This window comes from Pogona vitticeps, chromosome 11 (genome assembly GCF_051106095.1).
Source record: "Pogona vitticeps strain Pit_001003342236 chromosome 11, PviZW2.1, whole genome shotgun sequence".
In the NCBI taxonomy this organism is placed as follows: Eukaryota; Metazoa; Chordata; class Lepidosauria; order Squamata; family Agamidae; genus Pogona; species Pogona vitticeps.
Window position 1 is genome coordinate 25,355,844 of NC_135793.1, and position 16,929 is coordinate 25,372,772.

The 16,929-nt window shown below is 50.4% G+C and overlaps 2 protein-coding genes across 3 annotated transcripts in view; both read left to right on the forward strand.

Annotated features, from left to right (window-relative positions):
* Positions 1 to 1,342: 1,342 nt before the first annotated feature.
* SNX12 (sorting nexin 12) lies at positions 1,343 to 7,908 on the forward strand. Of its 2 annotated transcripts, XM_020795876.3 has the most exons (4): positions 1,343 to 1,708; positions 4,419 to 4,514; positions 4,825 to 4,949; positions 6,179 to 7,908. In XM_020795876.3, exons 1-4 carry the CDS (start codon positions 1,544 to 1,546, stop codon positions 6,279 to 6,281), a joined length of 489 nt encoding a protein of 162 aa, XP_020651535.1. In that variant the 5' UTR covers positions 1,343 to 1,543; the 3' UTR covers positions 6,282 to 7,908. The 2 variants fall into 2 exon arrangements, with proteins under 2 accessions (XP_020651535.1, XP_078236853.1); XM_078380727.1 differs by lacking the exon at positions 6,179 to 7,908 and having other exon boundaries at positions 1,345 to 1,708; positions 4,419 to 4,943.
* A 5,944-nt stretch (positions 7,909 to 13,852) lies between these two features.
* The window catches only part of TEX11 (testis expressed 11), a 70,864-nt gene continuing 67,787 nt past the window's right edge, over positions 13,853 to 16,929 (forward strand). The window contains exons 1-2 of the mRNA XM_072981058.2: positions 13,853 to 14,046; positions 15,958 to 16,042. The gene's annotated coding sequence lies outside the window, so the exon portion shown is untranslated. The remainder of the gene's footprint in view (positions 14,047 to 15,957; positions 16,043 to 16,929) is intronic.

A 16,929-nucleotide genomic window follows, 5' to 3' on the forward strand; every position in this document is an offset into this window, starting at 1 on the left:
AAGTAATTCCTGTTTACCAATAAGAAAGATGTAACTTGTTTACCTTAATGAGCAACAAATTTGATCCTTTCATGGTTTAGCTTTTAAATTTTGTAATTACGAGGAATGTGGCTTCAACTAAACACCGGAGGGAAAGCGTTCTGTAGTTCAAGGGCGGACGGCTGCCACCCGCCACCTCATGTGCTGTTCTGGCGTTTGAAAACAAAATAAGATGGACAGAGAACAGTGCCAGTATTAAATTATTTGAATTACATTTGTGAAACAGAAAAGCAAACCATTGTTGTTATAAAGCTGTTGCTACAATTTGTTGCTAGCTAGTTGCAGGGAAGGGTTGTAAGTGTAACTTATTACCTTTTAAAAATAGTTTTCTAAGTTCTGGTCCAGTGTTACTAGATGTCACTCAGAACTGGTGTCTAGGACATGCAGTGGACCATCAGGTTTGTTAAGTGAACCCCAATGCCATGTTCTTTCAGGACCTACTGTATGTGTAAGAACCTGATCTTCCACAAACCTTTGGGTTCTTATGGCTTAAATGTAAGATTTCAATGCTGCCTAAGAGCAACATTTCTTACACGGTCCTGGTGTTGTGGGGACCTCATTTCAGAATCTGTTATTTGTGTTGCCTTTCCTGTGTTCCGTATGATTGTTCTTAGTCACTGTTTCCTAGATTTCAGGATGCACATCCCTTGCCATTTGCCCCGTCTCTGTGCGTGCTGCTGCAGGAGCAGCATATAATTGCATTAACTTGAAATACATAATTATAACAGCAGGACTGAGATGGGGGGGGGAGCATGCAAACCCTTCCCCTGCTGCACACGCCCTTTCTGGCTTCCTTTCTCCACACCCTCCCCCCAATGCACAACTGACTGGTGGGGTCTCCTCCTGAGTAAACAGGCTTCCACCCACCTCCCCATTCCTGCTGCAACAGGAGGCCCTTCTTCCCCCCCCCTCCGGTCCTAGAGAGAGAGAGAGAGAGAGCGAGAGAAAGGGTCAGCGCTGCGCCCTCCACCATAAATTAGCCCCCCCCAAAAAAAAATATTTATGCAAGACCCCGGGCAGGGCCCCGTTCAAGGAGACGCGGCTTCCAGCCCGGGACCATGGATGCCTCCTTCCCCTTATGCAGCCGGCGGGCGGGACAGCATGGCGCCACACAGGTTCCAGGGCAGGCGGAGCCTTCGGGCCCCGCGCCATGGATAATCATTCGCTCCCCTCGAGCACCGCCCAGGCAAGGCCGGTGGGAGGGGGCGCCTTTTCCTTCTCTCTCATGCGCGTTGCGGGGCTCCGGCGTCGCGGCGGCACCCGGGACCCTGGATGCCGGCTGGCGTTATGCAGGGCGGAAGCGACGCCGAGCTTCTCCGCCCAGGTTCCGGGGCGGCGCCATGTATTGCGGCGGCGGCGGCGGCGGCGCTGCTGAGGAGGCGCAGGCGCTCCCACTTCCCCGGCGGCGGCGGCGGCGGCGGGCGGGCAGGGTTAGGGTTCCGCTGAGGCGGCGGCTCTGAGCGAGCGCGTTCCCCCCCCCTCTCCCTTCTCCCTCTCGCCCGCCATGTCCGAGGCGGCGGTGGCCGACACGCGGCGCCTCAACTCCAAGCCGCAGGACCTGACCGACGCCTACGGGCCGCCCAGCAACTTCCTGGAGATCGACATCTTCAACCCGCAGACCGTGGGCGTCGGGAGGGCCCGATACACCAGCTACGAGCTCCGCATGAGGGTACGGTGCGGGGGGGGGGGAGAGCGCCGTGAGGGGAAAAGGGAGGGGCCTCTGCGGCGCCCCCTCCCAGGGGCGGGGCCTATCCTACTGGGCGGGGCTTTGGGAAACCCCTCCCTCCCAAGTGCCTCCCTCCTCTCTTTTTTTTTTTTAAAGATGCTTCCCCCACCCCCACCCCCAAAACCGGGCGCCCTCGCCCCTTTTCCACGCAGGGGTGGGACGCCCATGCCCATCATCCCTGTTCAGTGGGTGGGGATGATGGGAGTTGTGGCCCCCCCCTCCTCCTGGAAAATGAGGGTTGGGGGAGGCTTTGGTTCCCTGCCCCACCCAGGAGCCCCCCCCCCCGCTTGCCTGCCTGCCTGCCTCTCCCCCGCCCCCCCCCCGCAGGGCAGCGGGAGAGGATTCCCAGCTTTGCTAATGGGTGCTCCAATGATGATGATGATGATGATGTATTGCTTGAGTTAACCCAGGTGGATCTCGCTTTTCTCCCAGTGGGACCCAGGTAGGGTCCCTGGGTCTCCACCGACTGGTTTTTATGCTCTGGACCCCCCCCCCCCGTGTGGCAGGTTTGGGGCTGGTGAGAGGGAGACGGAGTGGCCCAGTCTCACCCAACGAGCTTCGGGGCTACAAAACGGGGACCCCCCCCCAGCCCTCTAAACCAGCCTTGAGTCAGGACTCCCTTTTATAATGGCCAGGTGACCTGCAGCGCACACACACCCTCCCTCCCCACTACATTTACCCCCCAAAAGGCATTTTTAACAGGGTAAATTCATCCCTTCTCAGAAAGTGGGGGTTTCTTTCTCTCCCTACCCCCCACCCCCACCCAAAGGGCCTGTTTTTCATACATGGATGCTAACTGTAATATCTGGCTCCAAAAGGTCAAGGAAGAAATTATTTAACAAGCAACACATATAAGGAGACCTGTGGCACACACAGAAAAGCCATTCTGACCCCCCCTCCCCTTGGGGGTCCCAACCCCCAAGCTGGGAAACACTGCTCGAGAAACTAGTCTGGGGTGTGTTTGTGTTCCTCCTTACGCAGCCAGCGGTTGGCCTTGAGAGCCAGCGCCAGACGGTGCTTAGCGGTCTTGGGTTCAGGCCCCCTCGGGGACGAAGCACAAGTAATGGCGACTGTGTTTGCACACACATTCCCGCTCAGTCCAGCTACTCCAGCATACTTCACAGGTTACAACACCCAAAGGAGGCCTGTCTGTGTTGGATTGAGCACCCGGGAAGGAAAAGGGTGGAAATGTTGCAACTAGTAAGGGGGTCGCTTTTACGGTTTCTGTAAAGGGACATTTTTCTGTCCCTGAAGCGGAGTTCAGACTTTGGGGTAGTAATATAAGTCTGTGGTTTTGTGAAATTTTTGCATTTTGCTTTCGATAAGGTTCAGAACTGATAGCCTGTCTTTAACTGTGGCAGTTTAACTTCCTTGAATCCTCCCTCTTGCTGAGGAAGGCATGCTGTGAAGTGGATGTAGAGCTGGCTACAACAGGGGCTTCCCTTGCCCAGGGTGATTCTTAGGTTCCTCATTGATGTAGAAGGAACCAAGTCCAAATAGCTGGGTGTGAATAGATGTCAGTTCCTCAGTCTTGCTGGCTTCTCTCTGTTAATCTTTCTGGGGCTTGCTGAAAGCCTGCAGTAATTCTCTCTCTAGCCCTCCCTCCCTCTTCCCCCCCCCCACCCAATAATGGAACTCTGTGTTGATTCAAGAAACCAAAGTTCAGTCTAGTAGGTGAATGTCTAGCTTAGAATTGGAATTATTATTATTTTTAAGTGGAGGTCATTTTCTCTTTCTTAGAAATACAGAGCTGAACTTCAGGAAACCTGTGGGTTGACTGGTGAACTGTTTGTGTATGTGGCATGGAAAAGTATAGGAGATGTATGCAAGATGAGGGGTGGGTCTGTACCACCACCCCCTTTTCCATGAGGCTATAACCCCATCCCACCCTTTTTTTTCTTGGTGCCATTGTGAATTTAGTACTTCAACTTGCCTAACTTAAAATAAGGAGGCTTTGGGATTTAAGGGTTATAGTGTGAGGCTTTCTTCTGATGGTTTCCAGAATAAAATATATTTCAAAGATCTGGCTAACATCTTTATATGTACTGGGTGTTGAACACCTTTGACAGGTCATATTCTGTGCAGAAAGCACTACTGGAAATACATGTAAATTTTAAGTTCAAAATTGTCTCGATAGATTCTCTTACCAAAAACCAGGGGTGGTGTTACAATGGGCTAGAATTGTGTGTTCTTGTATATTCCACACGTCACATTTTTGGTTGGCCACATGAAGACTAGGGCAGCCCCTGCAGGTCCTAAAGGAAGCCCAGAGACCTCCTCTGGAGGAAAAATGGCCTACATAATGGGAGATCCCTTCTTGAGTGCCACTGCAAAGGCGCTGAGCCCCCACAAATGATGTAGGAGTGCAACACAAAAGGATATGCACCAGCCTTTCTAATTGGAAACGAACTTCCCTCTTGACTAGGGGGACTGATCCTCAAGTCTGCTGGGACTTGAGCCTCCACCCTCAAGGTCTGTTACACTGAACAGCAGCCTCAGGGATATTGACCAGCATGCTAGTGGTGAGTCTCTGGAAGTCTCTGTGTTAGGACTTGCCTATACGCTGGGCAAGCATCACCTCTGGCACAAGGAAGACACAGCTCAAGGGTTGCCTTCTCAAGCAGCTACCCAGCAATGGCCTCTCTCCTTGCAGACAAACCTGCCTATCTTCAAGCTGAAAGAATCCTGTGTGAGGCGACGATACAGTGACTTTGAGTGGTTGAAGAATGAGCTGGAGCGTGATAGCAAGGTGAGTAGGGAGACGGGAGTGTCACCTCCGGGGCACAGCTTCCTCACAACGACAGCAAGGCAGACGGGCCTGTTCTTTGTTACTGTGGCCGAGAGGTCCTTCGAAGCCAAAGGTAAGCAAAGGGGAGTCCTCTGGATATGGCAGGCTGGGGTTATTCCTCTCCCTTGGCTCTGGCCGCCCAGCCTGATGGGTATTGCTGTTGAAGAAGGCCTGGAAGGCCCACGCCTTTGCCCACTCCTGTTCTGAACTCTTCTCTGCTGGACGAGCAGAGGGCACCAGCCCTCCCTGACGCGACGCTCTCTGCTTCCAGATTGTAGTGCCTCCACTGCCGGGGAAAGCCTTGAAACGCCAGCTCCCTTTCCGAGGAGACGAGGGCATCTTTGAGGAGTCCTTCATAGAAGAAAGAAGACAGGGCTTAGAACAGTTCATAAACAAGTAAGAGAGATCTTTGCCGCTGCTGTTTTGACGGAAGGGGAAGGTTCTGGGAGGGAGAGGGGCATGTCACACCACAGTGCAGGTGAAATACTTTACAGAACAGGTAGTGTCCACCAATCTTCCCTAAAGAGCACAGTGCTGGCATGCCTGTGTACCTTTCCATTCTCTTCATATGATGGGTGGGTGACTAAAGGGGATGGGTTCTCCACAGCATAGAGTGGTGTATCTCTCCCATCCCTGCCCGTGGAGGCACCCTTCCTCTGCTGCTGCTGCCGGCAACCCTAGGCATCATCTTTACCAGGCTTAAACTGGTCACTTTCTTTCTCGAAGAAAATGGGAGGGTGGGTGGGACACATGCTTAGACCTGTGGGGGATTTTCAACATCATTATAGTTTGTGTGGCCCTTACTGACACAGGACTCTGAAATCAGCTGGATATCTCAAAATCTTCCCCCTCCCACAGAAGCCTAATCCACCGAACACCCAACACAGAAGCCGTTTGCAACTTTTCCCACTTTCTGCCTGACTCACATCCGTCTGCTAGTCTAAGCACTTTTTTGATGGCTCAGGCTCTTGCTCCTCCCCTCCCCCTCCCTGGCCCCACTTCTGGCACCCGGGAAGGAAGGCTTTGCCTGCTTCTTAAGCCACGTGAAACTGTGATTCAGCAGCCAGTCTCTGAACATGCTTTTCTGACCGATAAGTATTAGGATTTGGTCTATGCCTTGCATTGCCAAAGTAAAGTTCTAAGAGGTATTTGTTGAAGGATAGATGGCCTAGGACGTGCCTACTAGTAGAAAACTGGTTTGCTGGTAGCAGGAATATTCTGAAGGATCCCCAAATTCAGTTGTCATGAAAAAAACACTGCCCAGGCAGACTCTGTCTCTTCTGTGGTTTCTGATTCTCATGTTTGCCTTCTGGGAGCATCTGGAAACTCTGTTGCACATCACAGGTTCAAAGAGGAGATACCTGCCAGGCTTGCTTCTTGGGCAAAATGCAGATCCGGTCTCTGACTTTACGCAGTGTTTTATTTTGTAGAGCCACCCGACCGTCCAGAGTCCAGGAGGAAATGCTTCCCCTCCCTAGGAACTTTCTGTGCCTCCTGGTAAACACTGGAGAGGCAGAAAAGGTGGCAAACACAAATGCTCGATGGCTGCTTAGTTGTGGGTACAATTGGATCAGCCCAGAGGTAGCAGTCTGTTAACGCCACTATTTCTCCCTTCTTCCTGGCAGAATCGCTGGACACCCGCTGGCACAGAACGAGCGCTGCTTACACATGTTCTTACAAGAGGAGATCATTGATAGGAATTATGTCCCAGGAAAAGTCCGCCAGTAGGGGAGTCTGGTGTCCTCCATTTTCCTCTCCCCCCTGCAAAAATGACATTTATTTTTACACTGTCTCTTCCAAACCAGCTTTTTTCTCTCTGAACTTCTCCACTTGTCCGGTGTAACCCGCCACACAGTCCCCTTCCCTCCCTGCCCTCCCTTGTCAGGCAGCAGTGTTGAGTTCTGTTGGTCTTTGGTCTCTGCGTAGAAGGTGCGAAGCAGTGAAGAAATGTACCTGTGGTTCAGAGGTTGCTGGGAAACAGGGTAAGGTTTGCAGCCTGCTTCCGGGTTGTCTGTCTCTTTCGGCAAGGATGTGGGAAGCTTTTGAGCCCATGCATGTGTATCTAAGGAGATGGCCTTTTGAGCGTTCTGCCTCAGCTGCTGTGGAAATTGTACAGTCCATTCACATATGTGTCCTTCACCCGAGAATGGTTAAAAGTGAGACTGGAAAGCCACAGGCTTCTCTCCCCTACCTGGTGGATCTGGCAGAGCAGACATAGCTTGAAAACTGCTTTTAGCAAGCAGCATATTCCTTTGTGGGAATTGACAAGTGGTTGTTGAGCTTGGATCCAGACTTTTATGTCCCCACTGATATGTTTCCAAGTTTTAGCTGCTATCCTATCCTAAGGATCTTTTAAGCTTCTGGAGAGGAGGAAGCAGGCAGGACGTCCTGTTTGAAGTACATGGCACCTTGGGTAGTTGCTACTTCCACGAATTAGGAGACTTCTCAAATGAATAGGCAAAACAGTTTGGTTCTTCAGAAGTGGAATCCTGTTGAGTGTTGGCCAGAGGAAGCCTCCCGGGATTCCCGGGCTGATTCTTGTTTGCAAAGGCTGCAGGGCCGTGTTTCTCCAGGCAAGTGGAGAATTTGGTGATTTAGAACCTTGTAAAGTGTAACGAGTAGCCTAGGCTTCAAGATACTCAGCAGGTCATTACTAATATGACTGAGAGAAGCCTTCCTCTGGGCTCAGGTCTGTATCCCCCTAAGGTCACCGTGCAAAGTCCTCTGTAATATGTTTAATATTTAATTTCTTGGGAAGTTCTATGGAAGGATGGGTTCCAAGGGGAAAGGGGCATTTCGGTTGATTTGAACAAAGGACTGTCTTAGTTCTCCAAGCTGTGTTTTGCATGTGTACATGGGAAGGGTGAGTATGGGGTGGCTTCAAAGTTTTCCATTCTGCACCTTCCACTACTTTGAGTGGGTCGGAAAGCATGTCATGGAGGGGAGAAATTGTACATGCAATCCTGCATATGTTTTTTTTTGGGGGGGGGGGCTAGATGTAGTACCAGCACTGCCCATCTGTGGGATAAGTGGATAGCAGAAAATACTCTCCTGGCTGCCAAAGCAACTATTTTGAAGAGGTTGTCTGCCCCAAGGAACTATCCCCCACTGCTTGGAGAGGTACTAACCTTCCTGTTTGAAGCAGTCTTGCTGCTGCCTGATGAACCTCCTTCTTCAGCTATGGGTTTTTAAAACCCCTTCCTTTATTTGGTGCACAGCTCTGAAGATCAAAGGCTCTTGCTGCTGTACATATATATATTCCAATGTGGGGCTTTATAATTCAGCAAACTTCGTCTTCAGTTGACTGTCTAATGTAATGTCCAAGACTTGTTCATATTAAACCACTGTGAAGCCATTGTTGTCTTGTGCTGTTTCATTGATCGGACGTGCCAGTCCTGTTCGTATGAACCGTAGAAAGAAGTCAGTGCTCTCCAATATGTCAGATCTCTGATTTGGGTCACATTTTGAGGCTGGGTTTACCACGCCTTTCTTCCAAAATAAGCCCTCTTTTGCTTCTGCATTCTGTGCCGTTGCTAGCTTCCTGACCGAGTCTGGTGTCTTTTCCCTCCCTCCTTTTTCTGGTAGAAAAGAAAGAATACATTCTTCTAGTGGCAGTTGTTTTGATGGTAAAGGCCAAACTATGTCTTGGCGTAACTTTTTGCAAGCTATTCAGTGCTGAATTCTGTCAAACGTATATCAAAGGGTGTCTGGTGCGCAGAGCTGCAGTGGGGTCTCCTCGAGAGTCAGTGACAGGGCTCTGTGCTGCATTGAGTGAAACCCAAGGGGTTGTCATGGAATAGTGAAGGAAGGAATGTGTCACGTTCCCGGGGGTTACAATAGCCAAAGTCCGATAAACCAGTCCAAGGTCAGAGATACCAAGAATGCAAAGCCAGAGTCCCGAAACAAACTTACAGAGTGCAGTCCAAAGTCAAAGTCCAGGGTCAGATACACAGTCAGAGTCCAGAGTTCAGAGTCCGCAGTCCAGGGTCAAGGTCCAGAGTTCAGAACAAGAGACGTGGATGCCAGCCAAGGTTTTGACTCCTTGCTTGAGCTGTTGGAAAGCTCTCTATTCTGCTGGTACTCAGGACTAGGTGAACGGAGGTCCCTGTGGAAAGCCTTCGAGCGATCCTCTGCTCTTCTTGCCCTGAGTCTTTTCCGAAGCCTGTCTGCTGTGGAGGGAGAACCTGGAGGCTGCTCAGCTGTTTCCGATCTCTCCACATTCTCCTCAGCCACAGTTAACCCTTCTGGGTCCAGATCTTCAGAAGCACTCATGACACAATGCAACACGTATATAGGTCTTGGGCGTTTCTCCCTAACAATATTATTTGGAAGATAAGCAAACACAAGATCAGAGGTTTATAGAGGAGCTCAATTCCCAATTTGATACAGTATATGCCATTGCTTCCCAGAAGTAAATCACAACTAGAGTGTGTGTGTGTTTAGTCGTTTAGTCGTGTCCGACTCTTCGTGACCCCATGGACCAGAGCACGCCAGGCCCTCCTGTCTTCTACTGCCTCCCGGAGTTGTGTCAGGTTCATGTTGGTTGCTTCGCAGACACTGTCCAGCCATCTCGATCTCGGTCGTCCCCTTCTCCTCTTGCCATCACACTTTTCCAACATCAGGGTCTTTTCCAGGGAGTCTTTTCTTCTCATTAGATGGCCAAAGTATTGGAGCCTCAGCTTCAGGATCTGTCCTTCCAGTGAGCACTCAGGGTTGATTTCCTTTAGAACTGATAGGTTTGTTCTCCTTGCAGTCCAGGGGACTCTCAAGAGCCTCCTCCAGCACCACAATTTAAAGGCATCAATTCTTCGGCGGTCTGCTTTCTTTATGGTCCAGCTCTCACTTCCATACATCACGACAGGAAAAACCATAGCTTTGACTATTCGGACTTTTGTTGGCAAGGTGATGTCTCTGCTTTTCAAGATGCTGTCAAGATTTGTCATCGCTTTCCTCCCAAGAAGAAGGCGCCTTTTAATTTCAGGGCTAATTTATAGGGGTCTTGGCTCACCAGATCCCCACTGACTCAATGGGTCTAACTCTGCCCCTGGCTTAATACTTTACATCAGCTGGTGTGTGTGTGTGTGTGTGTGTGTGTTTATCCTTCATAGTGTTGAATAGCTGAAGCTCAACCAAAAAAAAGGCCCACTTTCTAGGCAAAAGACTAAATCTGACTCAAACAACGTGAGAAACTTAAATCTTCTCGGATTGTGGGGGAATAACTAAGCGCCCGCGGGCGGTTTGTTCCGGGCAGCCTACTGTCCGAGGTGGTACACTCCGCCGAACCCCCCCCCCCAAGAGTCCAGAAGTGGTATAGCCCCTCTCCATCGGTCGGCAACCGACCCGCCCACCTCCTCCTTTCCGGCCCTCCCATAGGTAATCCCGGGTGACAGTCCCGCCGTGCAACGGGAAAAGAGGAGCCAGCAGGCACTTTCATTGGCCCGTCTTCAGCACGTGAGGCCGCTCCCTGCCAGAGAAGCCTCGGTGCTGATTGGGGAACAGCCGGCGGAGGAACCCGAAGGGTCGAGGGAGGGAGGGAGGGAGAGACAGAAGCGCCGGCGCGAGCTCCCGAGGGGGCGGGGCCTCAGCCAATGGCAAGGAGGGCGCGGAGTATAAAAGCCGCTCTGAGGGAAACGGTCGGCTTGGCGTCTCCGAGCATGGACGGGGCTCGGGCTTCTCTGGGGGGTCAGCCCGGCCGGGAGGCCTCGAAGGAGGAGGGCCGCCTCAGCCCCGCGGCCCCGGCGCCCTCGCTCTCCTTTTCGTCCTCCGTCCCGGCCACGCCCAGCGCCTTCTACCGCAGCGGCTTCTCCCGCGAATGCGAGGCCATCGCCCTCCAGCTGCGGGCCCAGGATCCCGGCGAGGCGCCTCCGCTTCCTCCGTCGCGGTTCCCGTCGACCGTCGAGGCCGAGACCCTGACGCCGCTGGGCCTCTCCTGGTCCTTCCTGAGCGAGACCTTCCAGACGCCCGCCGGCGAAAGGAGCGCGGAGCCCGGACCCGAACGGCCGCCCTCAACGCTGCTCTCAATGCCGCCGCCGCCGGACCGGACCCCCAACCGCACCTACGACTGCGAGGAGGGCGAGGCCGGCTCCGGCTCCTTGGCCGACAGCCGCGCCACCTACCTCTGCGAGGAGGACCCGGAGCTCTGGGACGCCGCCGCCGCCGCCTCCTCTTCTCCTCCTCCTCCGGCGGGGGAGCCCTTGGCCGAGGCCTCGAGCTTCCTCCTCGCCGCCGACGGCGAGGCCTCCTCCTCCAAGGCCCGCCGGCAGACCTTCGAGCTGCCCGGCGGCCCCGACGACGTCTCGAGGGCGGCCGCTCCCTTGGTCACCTCCACGCCGCTGCTGGCGGGGCTTCCGGGGTCGCAGCCCGGGGGTGGTGGGGGTGGAGGAGGCGGCAAGAGGCTCGCCCTGGAGGAGGAGGAGGAGGAGATGGGGGGCGGCGGCACACGAGGAGGAGGAGGAGGAGGAGGAAGGAGACCTGGCCCCAAGCCCGACTCCGCACCCCGCAGTCGCCCCAGGCTACCCACGGCCCGGCCCCCGTCCGGTTCCAGGACCAGCCTTGGATCCACGCGAGGAGGAGGAGCTGCTGCTGGGAAAGGCCTCCTCACCAGGAAGAAGCTGGCCCTCGGACAGGGCGCCCCGCCAGCCAAAGGGGTAGCTGCCGGCCTTCCCCTTCCAGGAAAAGGCGTGAAGAGAGCCATCCGGGCCCCGGCCTCTCACGGGATGCCCCGGGGTTCAGCCCTGCCAGGGAAGAGGCCAGGATGCCCCCGGCCAAGCCAGCTTCAGGGACAGGTAAATGCAGCAGGCGGTGAGCTGAGCTCGGAGAAGCCGCTTCTTGGACCACAAGCCTCAGAATGCAGTGAGGGGAAACGTGGTCAAAAAGTGGGTTTCTAAGTATTCGGTTATTCTAGGGGATGAGACCGAAACAGCACAGATACTGGAGAAATCAGCCCGGTTTCATCAGCATCCTCCCTGGTTTTGCATACAAACTCACTTTGTATGACAAAATCACTTTGGAAACACTTAAGTGGAAAAAAAGACACCTTTACTTATAGTAACCATCTGTAGTTACAGTCAGAGGAAAACTGGAGTCTCCACCCTGCAGGAGATGCTGCATGCTTGCTGCTTGGAGGATAGTCAGAGGAAATAGAGAGGCTATAAGCAAAACAAACATGAAAAGGGATGAGGACTTGCCTCAAATGCCAAATGTGGAAAAAGAACTTTACCAATCAAGTTAGTGGCAAAGAACATTCCCAGCCGCCTGATGAGATGAAGTGTTAGTGCATGGAAGATTGCTTATATTCCCTAGCCACAATGGCCGCTGGCAGTTTGGCACAAAAAAACATTCTAGCATCTCTTAAGACTAACATATTCATTTCAGTGCAAACTTTTCTGTGTGCTGTCAGCTTCTTCAGAGACAAGTAATCAACAAAATGGCTATTCCAAGGTGTAACAGTGAAGGACTGCCAGAAGCTTTCCGTAGCAGCATTTCTCTTGATGTATTCCATACATTTATGATTTACATTCTCAGTTAAATAGTGCTCTTAATTAAACTGTATAACATAAGTTATTTTTAAAAATGACATGTCACTCCATAAAGCAAAGTTGTTGTTTGGGGGTGGGGGCATATGTTAGCTGCAATTATGACAGCCACTGTCCTGTAGCACGGGCACTACATATCACATGGAATGGGTATACGAGCAGAGCATTTGGCAACAGAAAATCCTGTATTTATGCCACCACCAAAGCATATGATAGGGGAGGTGAGTGAGAGAGTTTGTGGCCATATTAGAATGATTTCATAGTTTACATGTGTAGGACACTTTCTTAAAACATCTGGCAGATGAAGTAACTGGATGCATCTTCTTACCCCTGAGGTTTATGTATAATTCTTTATGTACCTTACAGAAACAACTGCCTGATGAGATGAAGAAGTGCCTAACAAAACTGCCTTGCTACAAGGGCACCTCTGTAGCCATTCAGGCACCCCCTAACCTTACTAGAGGAGGCGTAGCTGGTGGTACCTTGGCTTACGTTGGTCTGGGGCGCAACGCATCCTGTGCAGAAAATGAGATGCCCAGACCAAAGCTCCCAGTTCGTATCGGTGAGTGGGCTTGGTTCGTGGGTGATTACGGGCTGCACAGTGGGTTGAATTCTGTGACCTCTGAGGTAATAAGAACCAGATTGTTCATCTCTGCAAAAACTGGAGTTTGTCAGCAGCATATTTTTGGAAAATGTAACTTGTGCATTCACAGTATAGGTTTAGAAGTCAAGTTGACAGCAGATGACAATTGCTGTTCATAAGATATCCCTTTCAACTGCAATAATGAATGCTCACTCGCCTCCTTAAAGTGGGAGCTGGTTCCAGACTAAAGCCATAAATGAAGCAAGTTTAGAGAATGAATGGTTTTAGCCAACACACTGAAAGTGTACATGCTTTTCAATGCTACTGTTTGGTTCTGTTTTGAGGGGCTGCTGCGTGAATTCAGAGGCAGGTTGTGAGATTCCCCATGCCCATTGAAGGAGGCTGTGAGATTAGTAGGAAACACAGCACTTTATTCCTGATCTGTGCCCAACAGGCCAGTTGGCTTCCCCTTCCAAAACCCCACTCTCCCTCAGATCTAAGAGTTACACAGCAGGGCGGTTAAAGCTCACCTACTGTCTTCTCAATCCCGGTTTCCTGGTTGATTCTCTTCAGTCCCAGCCCCTTATTTCTTGTCACAGCCAACAGCCTCCCACCTACACAGTGTCTTCGTGTGGGCCTTTTCCAACCCGCTGAAGATTTGGTCATGCTCTGTTCAGTTAGTTTACTTCATGATTTTGTGGAGGCTTTTTTGTATTATAAAGTCAAGACCAAAATAAAATATATTGCGGCACTCTAAAGATTAATAGAGTTGATTCATTATGAGCCTTTGTGGATTACTGATGTCTGAGGAAGTGGATTGTAATCCACTAAAGCTGTGGTTCCCACTCTTGAACTGCAGTTCCCAGAAGCCTTTGCCACTTGCTGTGCTGGGCAGGATTTCTGGGAGTTGTAGCCCAAGAACATCTGGGGAGCCAAGGTTGGGAACCACTGCACTAAAGGTCACACTGAAATGAATCTTTTTGTCTTTAAAATGCTACAATGGGGTTTTAAAAAAATGTTTTTAATGTATGTTGCATCAGAAAGTTGTCCATCCAGGGCTACAGGATAGATGCCCTGTTTTCCTCAGCTAAATTTAATGTGTTTTTTACTCAGGGAGTTTTTAGGACTACCTCATGTCAGCCAAGTGGCTGCTAAATGATGCAGTGTAGCATATCACCGGTAGAGGGAGGCAGTAACCGAAAGACATCCCCACCCTTGGCTCAGTCGGTTTCTCCTGCAGGAAGAGTGCTGAGCCTTTCAGACATGCATGTCAGGGAAAGCAAAAGCTGGGTGTGGGTGTGGTTTCCTGCGTCTCCTGCATACCCCAGGCAGCACAAAACGAGGGTGTAGGACTTCAGTCCGTAGAGGACTAATGGTGAGAACTCATTTGTCTTGCATTTAGGTCTGATGGAGAAACATGCAGGGGGAACTTTGCTGGCAGCTGGACAGATTCCCAGGGCTGTTCCAGGCAGTGGGCCTGTTGCACTTTGCTTGAAGGTAAGGCTGGTAGGGCAGGTGATGGACAGAGTTCCTCAGTGCTATTTCAAGTAGTGGGGGGCGGGAACACTCTGAAACATGGGATTCTGAATTTGTGTTTTTTCTTGAACAAGTATACATTAAGAAAAATAAGTATGAATTTTCCTGATTGCAGTCCTGGTACTGGGAAGAGAAATGGATATAGATATTTCATGCAAACCAGTATGTTGGTGTAATAACTAAACAATGTAGTTAAGAGCATAATGCAAAGTTGGTGGTCAAACTTATTTTGCAGCATAGAATCTGCCTGGCAAAACTATTGTGAAGCTCAGGAAACAGTCTGGCAACTGTGAGTTCCAAAATGCAGCTCTGCTGAGTCTGTGTGTGATGCTGTTGCTTTGAATGCTGGGGAGCAGCTGTTGGTGGACAGCATAGCATAGGGTCAGCTTTCCCAGGCAATGAGAGAAGTTAGGAGCCAGGATCAGCTGTTGAACTTTAGACTGAATGAAGTTAAATCTCTAAGGGAACTGGGCCGGAGGAGGAAGAGAGTAAGGTTCAGAGAGTGTATCAACTTGCTTCACTAGCTTAAGGACTTCAGCCATCTTGTCAAATGTTTGGAGGTCCTCAATTTGAAGGCATTGAACACACCACAGTGTGCCTAGTGAACAGAATGATTGGGGCCTGGAATCAGCACTGTGAAGGACACTGAAAGGACTGAACATCAATAGCTGGCAAAAAGAGGCGCTCTCAAGACAGATATGAGAACAGCCTTCAAATATCTGAAGGGCAGTGATGTAGAAGGTAGAACAACCAAGAACAAGTCTGTTTAGGGACAGCAGGGCTGAAAACAGCTGATAGAAATGGCAGAGTAACAGACATTAGGGGGGAAAGCTAGTGAAAGTGAAAGTTTGGTGGCAAAGCAATCTGCTTTGGGCGATTGTGGCCATGGAGGCGTGACATAAAGTTGTGTTGTCAAGTCAGAACCAACTTGTAGGGACCCTAATAGGGCTTTCAAGGTAAGTGAGATAGGAGTGGCTTTACCACTTCCACTCCCCCCCCCCCCAGAGTTTCCTTGGCTAAGTGGCAATTCAGATCCTGTTCTCCAAAGTTCTGTTCCGTCACTATCCAATACACCACACTACTGGGAAGCTAACATAAAGTTAAGACTAGCATGAATTACTGCATGGAGTTGTCAATTGAACACCCCTGGCATGGCCAGTTGTGCACTGTTCCAGCATAAATGCTTCACGGATTGCTCTTCTGTCTCAGTACAGTACTAACACAACTGCCACACATGCATAATTGTACAGTAGGATTTTGGCCAGTGTTATTGTCTTTGTTGCTGATACTTAAGGCACAGGATGGGGGATCTTTTCTCAGATACACAGTAGCTGCATTGCATTGAGCAGGAGGTTGAACTAGGTAGCCCCCTGATTTAAATTTCTACTAGTTACTTTCTCTGTGCTTAGCATGACATGGTTTTGCTGGGTAACCTTGAAAATACCAGGTTGTGTGCATGTTTTCACAAGCTGTATGAACACTGCCGCTGAGGCTTGCTTAAGAGTCGTCTTGTATTAGTTGTATCTCCGCTGGAAGCTTGCATTGTAGGGGATGGGTGCGCAAAAAGCTTTTCTAATACAGCTTGGTGAAGGGGGGGGGTGCATTTGCTGCGTGGTGAGAGGTGGGAGCCCCTGGCCTAGCTTCCTCAGTAGGAGAGTAGTCCTGTGCCCACATTCCTGAGCCCTGCCATTTCATCATTCAGGTCGTGCTATTTCCAGCTAACACAGATTTTTTTTAATTCTAACATTAGTGTGTGCAACTGTCTGAAGAAAATCAACGGCTGACTGAGGAAAATCAACAGTTGAAGGCCATGCTGGACAACTGTATGTGCAAAGGTACTCTCTTTAGATCTCCTGTGTCTACACAGCAAGGAGGTTTTGCCTTTGTATAGAGTTGGTGGTCACTGTTCCCATGTGGGGAGGTGGTTGGTCTTTCTGGGATTGATTCTACCGAGGGAATGGGCTTGAAGCAGTGAAGTATTTTTTCCCAGGGAGGACTCTGATCACCTGACCCCTTGAGGCAGCCTGGCATTGCTTTGGTGACCTACAGAAACCTTGGCTGATGTATCAGCTGGGCAGGTGGCACAGGGTAGAAGGCAGGTTGGGCACTAGGGTGCTTTTACTGTGGGGGGTGCCTGTGGTTGGTTTTTTTATCCAGGTCAATCGTTTCTTGGAAAGAAGGGGAAATTATCATACTGTACAGTATATATATTAGTGCAGGCCAACTGTCTCATTTAATTCTGACCACATTCTTTCCTATCGTCTTCCAACTCAGCAGCAGACACATAATGAAGATGTGACTTTGAATTATTAGAAGCTGCTTTGAGTAAAGATTCAAGTGGGTTTTGGCTTTTAATTGCCTCTGTCACTATCCATGTATATGTTTCTATGTATTTGATTAAAAAATCTTTTTGCATCCACATTCTGTGAACAGAGCATTATAATAGCTTGTGGGATGCACGGTAGAAGTAATGTTAAGGGGACATGGCTTGACTCGGTGTTTGCCTGTCCTCATACCATATCTAACAATTGTATCTCTTGTCATACATCGCCAGAGCCATGTGCTGTACAGTATTCTATGAAACCTCTTCTTTTCCTTTGAAATTTGAATGTTTCTATATGAAAATGAGGAAAGGATGGCAGTTGTACATCCATCTGCCTGTCTCCTGTCAGTTTTGATATTGGAAGGTGTATTCCCTTCTTAAGATGTTTTACATGTAGGG